This window comes from Solanum tuberosum, unplaced genomic scaffold (genome assembly GCF_000226075.1).
Source record: "Solanum tuberosum cultivar DM 1-3 516 R44 unplaced genomic scaffold, SolTub_3.0 scf00292, whole genome shotgun sequence".
NCBI classification, from domain to species: Eukaryota; Viridiplantae; Streptophyta; class Magnoliopsida; order Solanales; family Solanaceae; genus Solanum; species Solanum tuberosum.
In genome coordinates, this window is record NW_006239216.1 from 179,209 (window position 1) to 186,466 (window position 7,258).

The 7,258-nt window shown below is 36.6% G+C and overlaps 1 protein-coding gene across 1 annotated transcript; it reads right to left on the minus strand.

Moving 5' to 3' along the window:
- Positions 1-1,204: 1,204 nt before the first annotated feature.
- LOC102593293 (histone-lysine N-methyltransferase, H3 lysine-9 specific SUVH8-like) lies at positions 1,205-6,317 on the minus strand. The gene is made up of 3 exons (XM_006359158.2): positions 6,110-6,317; positions 5,323-5,404; positions 1,205-4,626 (listed from the first exon to the last, which is right to left on the minus strand). The coding sequence occupies exon 3, from the start codon at positions 4,581-4,583 to the stop codon at positions 1,413-1,415; it is 3,171 nt and encodes a 1,056-aa protein (XP_006359220.2). The 5' UTR covers positions 4,584-4,626; positions 5,323-5,404; positions 6,110-6,317; the 3' UTR covers positions 1,205-1,412.
- Between the last annotated feature and the right edge of the window lie 941 nt (positions 6,318-7,258).

Here is a 7,258-nt window from a genome sequence, read left to right on the forward strand (position 1 = left end):
AAATCATATTTTTTGAAATAGTTAAATATTTTTGAGAAAATTTGGGGTCAAACACATGGTGAAACTTCACCAAAAACTTCCGTCAAATATAATTTGCCAAGAATATTTGAGAACTTGCCAACTTGGGGACAAACGCTAGCTAAATCAAAGGAAACTACACCACAAAACACAAAATAATTACAAGTAAAAATTACATAAATCTCACAAAATTAAGAGCTAATTACTTCATGTCCCTTGTTTTTTTTTTTGTATTCGAGAGGAGATTTTTGAAAAAATTTAAATTGTAGGAAATTTTTAAAATTAGGATAAAATAAGATGTGTATTTATGTTATTTTCCCATTATTTTGGGTGAATGGGTATTTGCTAAATTAATTTGGATTGACCTATAAAATTATAATTATTTTGTGTTTTGTTCCCTTATTTCATCACACCATAGTGCACATACTCTCTAGTCAGAATCATGCACTCTGCCTATTATATCTAGACTACTTATAGTTGGATTGGGTCGAGGGTCTATCAGAAACAGCTTCTCTACCTAGCAAAGGTAGGGATAAGGTCCGCATACATCCTACCCCTCCCACACCCCTATGTATGGCAATGTTAAAAAGACTAAGTTGTGAATTTGTACAAAAACAGGAATCCCACAAGCAATGGAAGTCAATAGTGAGGATATTTGGTGCAGTATGGACCATTTCAGATCCACCAAAGGGTGCAGTGAAGTTCAGGTTTCAAGTGAAAGGCAGTGCAGGAGTGGTGTGGGTGCAGCCTCTCAAACTAATTCCTAGCATTGACACACACCTACATACTCTTCTGCAACATAAGATTGTAATTTGTATCCATACAAACCACTAGAGCAAAATAAAAGTCTTAACTATATACATTTGTCCACTTCAACATAAAAATGCAAGTCTGTAGAGAACATATAGTAAGGTGCACAAATGTTAGTTGATCAATGGGGCATATGAGCAGATCAAATCAAGGATTTCAAGTATGTGTGTATATATTGTTCGAGCCAAAAGCTGTTCAGAGGGCATTTGAGTCGGCCACAGAAATTCTGCATCCTCCATCAGATATATATATATAACCATCATGCTATTATTTGCAACTGAAAAGAGAAAGTAATGCAACCAGATTCATGCAAGGAGATAGGAAAGCAAATTAACTTGTTCAGGCACATCTAAGATCACACAAAAAGGCTAAGTACTGGTGCAAAAATTTGCTAGTTCTGATTATAGGATCATACGAGCCAGCCCATACAAGCTTATTTCTCCATGAACATACACCCTATACGATATAGCATATCAAACTAACCAAAATGAAGAAGCACTACTATTTCCAGATGAGGACAAAAGAAAGACAATCAGTCAAGAGTAACTCATCTATTCAACTTCAACAGCTAAATTTTATAAATCCTAGTACATCCTACCAGAACAATCTGAAGATCCACAAAAGCACCTCTTCACCTTGATCTTGCCACCAGAGTCATAAACCTGATCAACAACATAGTTGTAATGGTAAGAAAGCTCCTTCAAGGGAGGAATATTGTCTGCCGCAAAAAGCATGATATGGGGCACTCTCTTATCCTTATGATCATAGACAACATTCTGTGCATACAAATTGGGGGAACAACTGTGATTGATGAATCGTCCTACATTTCCATAGCGAGCTGCATCAATGGTATAACCACCCTCTTCTACTAACTCATTTTGGTTTGCTTGTCCAGAAGAGTTGGCAGTATAACCACCATAATTCTGGCCAATATCAAAAAGATATTCATCCATGCCAATTCTTCGCTCCGCTTCTGTGTCCTCAAGAAGTTGTCCTGTATACTCACAGATAAAGGTTCCTGAAGAGATAGAAGTTAGAGCTCTCACACCCCAGCCCCTTGTATCTGTCTTGAAGATCTCCAGTGGAATTTTAATACCATGTTGGCTCACTCTATTATAGCACGAAGGAGGGCACTTACAATGAGGACCACACTCATATACAAGAGGCTTCACTTCAACAATAGCCCCATTACGATTGTAAGGGATCTCACCTCCATTTTTAACTGCACATGAGCACCTCTTGGCATCAGAACATCTACCAATACAATCACAGCCTTTAGGTGGAGCAGGGTGGAAACCAACTGGATACATCATGTTCTTGATATACTTGAATGGTGGGGGTTTCTCACCATCAACTGTGTTCACAGCTGCTATAGGTAGTGACTCCTTCCCTTCTGTAATATCAGGAACACATACACCATGCCGCGCTTTGGAATTTTTTGAAGACTGTACTTCTTTCCAAGTAAGCTCTGGCTGTCCAGGAATTCTCACCAACTTGAACATAAAGACCATCTTACCATGTGGCCCTTTTTCTGTCCAATAATTCTCAACAGTGTATAAGCCATCATACACATAAGTAGTCACCACATTAGGTCTTCCACCCGATTCAGGAGTCCTGATCTCCTTAGATCCACGAATCACCCGAACAGGATTCCTTGTACGTATGCTATTCTTCAAGGCTAAATTACCTTTCACAAGTTTCTGGTCTTCAGGAATTTTGACCTTGCCAACCACATTTCCACCTTGACCAGAATAAATCAGCTCATCAGCATCTCCCAAATCATCATCATAGGCTCCTGAGGCAACAATACTAGTTGCAACCAGCAGTTCTCCCTTAATGTACATGGAATCAATACCAGCCTGATATAAGCGATGAACTCCCACAAGAGCAAGTTCAACCCTGTATTGGAATGCATCTCCTACTTCAACTCCTGGAACTTCTCCCAGTATCTGTGTTCCTGTATTAACTTCCTTCCCTTTGGCTTTGACAAGTTTTGCTGCTTGAAGATCAATCCTTCTAAGTTTATCTTTTTGCTTAGCTTTTACTTCTGCAGGTCTTGACATTGATTCTTCCCCCTGTAAGATTTTTCTAAAGTGAGACTGAAACAGACGAAGAGTCTCTAAAACTTTACTACGAGCATCACTGCGACTGGAACTTTTTGGACCAAAAGGTGGTCGAGTCTCATCAAACTCACACTTCTTCTGTCCAATAGGAGAATCTTCAGGTTGTGCTTCACAATTCAAATTACGAATTCCATCATTTCTGGAAACCGGTGCACTTGGATATTCTGGCACAGCTTCACCAACAAAACCTGATCTACTCCGGCCAAACAGTCTCTCTGGAAATTTTGGTTTAGGAATACTTTTTCTGGCAACAACTACGGACATCCTCTGTCGATACATGCTAGGCTTTTGAACTTGGTTTCTACTCATCAGGCAATCTAAACGAGTTTGCTCCTTCTGCCTCCAGTCCTTGTTTGTCTCAGCCATCAGACCTTGCACAATTTGCCTAGGAGTTTGCTTCTTCTGCCTCCATGGAGAACAACGCTCATCCATCAACCTATGCACAACTGGCTTAGTAATTTTATCTCCAGAACCAAAACCATGTCTAGCAGTAGTCGCCTTTTCATGTTCATTCCGTGAATACACAATACTCTCCTTCCGCAAAAATTTCCCTGTATCATCATTCTCCTTTTTCGTCATTGTCTCTGGCAACATTACAGTTCTTTCAAGTTGGCTCCTTCTAACATAGTTATCTTGGACACCTTCTGGGTCATCAACGTGAACTGTTGCTCGTTCTATTAAACTGCATTTGGAACCAGTAACCTCTGTCTTACTCCACGAATCAGCTTCCCGACTTGCGGTCAACCCCAGGGGCAATGTCCCAGTATCCATAACATTTTTCGAAGTCTCAGTCACTTCATTTTCTGTAACTCCCTTATCTAACAGAATCGCTCGCTTGCTTGCTTCACTACCACCCAAACGATCCAGTTTAGTTGGCTTAGGAGCATTTCTTCCACAAAATGGAGGGAAGTCACGAACAGCAAAAACTCCTCTTCGGCAGTACTTTTTCTTTGGTAAGGGGGAAATATTATCCTCAACACTTCCATTCTTGATTTGACACTGAGGCAGTGACAATGTTTTCGAATCACAAACAGGAATCGCCCTATCAGTCACACTGCCAGGATGCAGCACATGATCTTTGTACACACCGACTACATTTTCAACCAAAAATGAGCATCTCTCAACATCAACTTCCGTCCCTAATTCATCATACCCAATGACTTTTGCTTTCTTGAGCAATGACATTTCACTATTTTTATGATCTTTAGACAACTCAAATCTAAGCGATTTGTCATGACTCGTAGGTTCTTCCAACCCATTTTCTATCACATTAGTGGTTCTGGCTGACGCATTCCCTACCAACTTATCCAATTTTTCATTCTCTTCCATGTCAAAGAGACAGTCCGCAACTTCAACAGAACAGAACTCAACCCCAGTGTTAGGACCATGGTCACCATGGGCCACCAGAGTGTCAGCCATATTTTCACTGATGGAGACCACATCATTTTCCTTGTGGTTCAAGTCAACTTTTGGAGTATTTCTACCACAACCTGGGGGTAAATCCCGCTCTCCGCAGACAATCCGAACTTTATGTTTTGGCATAGTTCCAGAATCCAGCAAATGATAACCATTTACTGATGATCGCTTCTTCACACATTGATCGGATAAACCATCATTTGAGAATGACACCATTCTCCACCAAATGAATAAATCCTTGTTTAGGCAAGTCAAAATGCTGAAACGACAAACACGATATGTCAAATATACCAACAATGAAGAATCAAAAGCTTGATGTGAAATACTATGATTATTTAAAAGATGGGCATCATCCTCTACCATTTTTAAGTGTGAGTTGTGTTAGGTACTTAAACTGTTAAAATCTTTTTGGTCAATTATATCGTACTATAATTTGCTTTTATGTGGCAAATCAGAAGTGAGACAAAATATTGACCATCACATATGGGTACTCAAAAACAAAATGTCACACTGGTCATGTGACCTTTTCCTAACCAAATTCTGTTAATGACTGAAACTTACATTTTCTCCAAGAGTAAAATATAAGCTTTGTATCCTTTTTTTTCTTTTTTACAAAAAGCACCACAAATATACCAACAACAAGCAGTAAATGTCAGCTGAACAGGGCTCAAATTCTAGCTAACCCTTAATATATTCACAACCTATTACCAAGAGAGCACCCAAAAATACCCAGAATTAAGAACATTTCAGCAAACAAAACGAAGCAAAAACTGAGCCCAAGGTCTATCAGAAACAGTCTCTCTACCCTCTCCAGACCCCCCCTCTGTGGGGACTACACTGGATATGTTGTTGATTTTGTTGTAAACAAAATGAAGCAAAAACTGATGAAGAATGTAAAAGCATGTTAGGGTTTTACATGCTGGAAACAAGCAGAAAATAAGTAAGTAAATCATACCGATTTGAGAATGAACTTCACGCTTCCCACTTCAAAGAACTAGATAATAGTTGATCCTTCACCACACAACCAGCCGCTTTTGCTGCAAAAGATAGAAATGCAAAATCATGAAAACCAGTTCAGTAAAAAAGCAGAGATGACATGAAGAAGACATAAAAACCCAAAAAGCTGGGGAAGAAAAAAGAAGAACCCAAATGGGGGTCGCAAGCAAAAACAAAAATTCCTACAGCAATGAGTCAGCTACCAATTCATGTAACGAGTAGAAAACTGAAAGGGTATTTGATTAGCAAGAATCTGAACCCGGGGTTGTTATGATTTTGAGTGTGTGCGACAATTTAGGGGTTCATGGATAGAAAAAAAAGTTCAGCATGAAGAACAAAAAACCCAGTAAAAGGAGTTAACCAGAAAACCCACAAAACTTCACAGCATTTGACACAAAAACTCACTGAAACAACAATATAAGCAAATGGGTGTTTCAAGCAAACACAAAAATTACCAGAGGAAGGAAGCAAAAAATAAGCTGAATCTTAAACAAGCATTTGATTAACAAAGAATCTGAACGTGGGTTTGTTATGATTTTGAGTCAGTACGGCTATTTAGGGAATCACGGGTGAAAAAGAAACAGTTCAACTTTCAGCAAAAGGCAAAAATGGAACTCACAGCTAAGAATGAAGAACAAAAAAACCAAAAACCCACAAAGTTTCACAGATCATATTTACACAAACTCATAAAAACAACAACAAAAAAGCACAAAAACAAATGGGGTTTCTTCAAGCAAAAAAATTACCTGAAAAAGGTGTTAAAACAGAGGAAGAAGTAATCAACTGAGTGAGCTACCGATTTTCAGAAAATGAAATAGGCATGTGATCAACAGAGAATTGTGAACGTGGGTTTGTTGTGATTTTGAGTGGGGACGACGATTTAGGGAGGTTCATGCCATGGATGGAAATGGAAAATGGTGGTCTCTTCAGCTGCCTGACATCTTTTTTGGTCACTGTAACTGTATTTTTCTTGGAAATAATATCCGAAAAAGGAGGTTGCCGTACTGTAATACTTATTTATTGTCTTTAAGTTCAATACACAAAAGTTTATTTTTTTCATTAATATTAAAATTAAAGTTCAATTATATTTAGATAGCTAATTTTGAAGACAATATCTCAATCTAAGTTGATAAATTACACAAAGTTGTGCATGTAAAATACAAATTTTAAATTTCAAATGTATTTATATATAGTTTAGATAAATATTACTATCTCTATTCAATTTTACTTGTCACTTATTTCTAAAATAGAGAATTATGTAGTGACGAAGAGGTAGGAGGAGGATATAGGGGGTAGGAATGGGATGGGTAAAGTCATTTTCGTCAAGAATATTATTTTATTTCTTCTTAAGAAACTTATTTTCCTAATTTTGATTAATGAAAAATGAAAAAATATTTTCCTTCATATTAAGCATAACGTGATAATGACATTGATTTTAAGAAAAAAAAAACGTTTTTAATCTTCAAATTATTGATAAGTTTTGATTTTGAATCTTATAATTTATGATATGATATATATTAAAATTTTAATCTATTTAAATATATATTTTATTCATATAGTGTAAAAAATATGTTATATTTAATTATTTATAAAACTATGTAGCCATATACTATGCAATAACAATTTAACATGAGCATGAGTGATTAAGTTATAAAATGATTAATTAACTATGATAAATGTTAGTAATACTTACAAACAATAAAATCAAAAAAATGTAAAATTCAACTAATTAAAAATTTATCAACTATATATGATAAGGATTAAAATCCAAATTTACCAATAAGAAAATCTAAAAGGTTACTAAACCCTATAATTGTTATAGGAAAATTGTAATATAAAGTGTAAAATTGTCTTTATCTTGCATTAATTAGTTTAATTTATTAACTAACTTTACA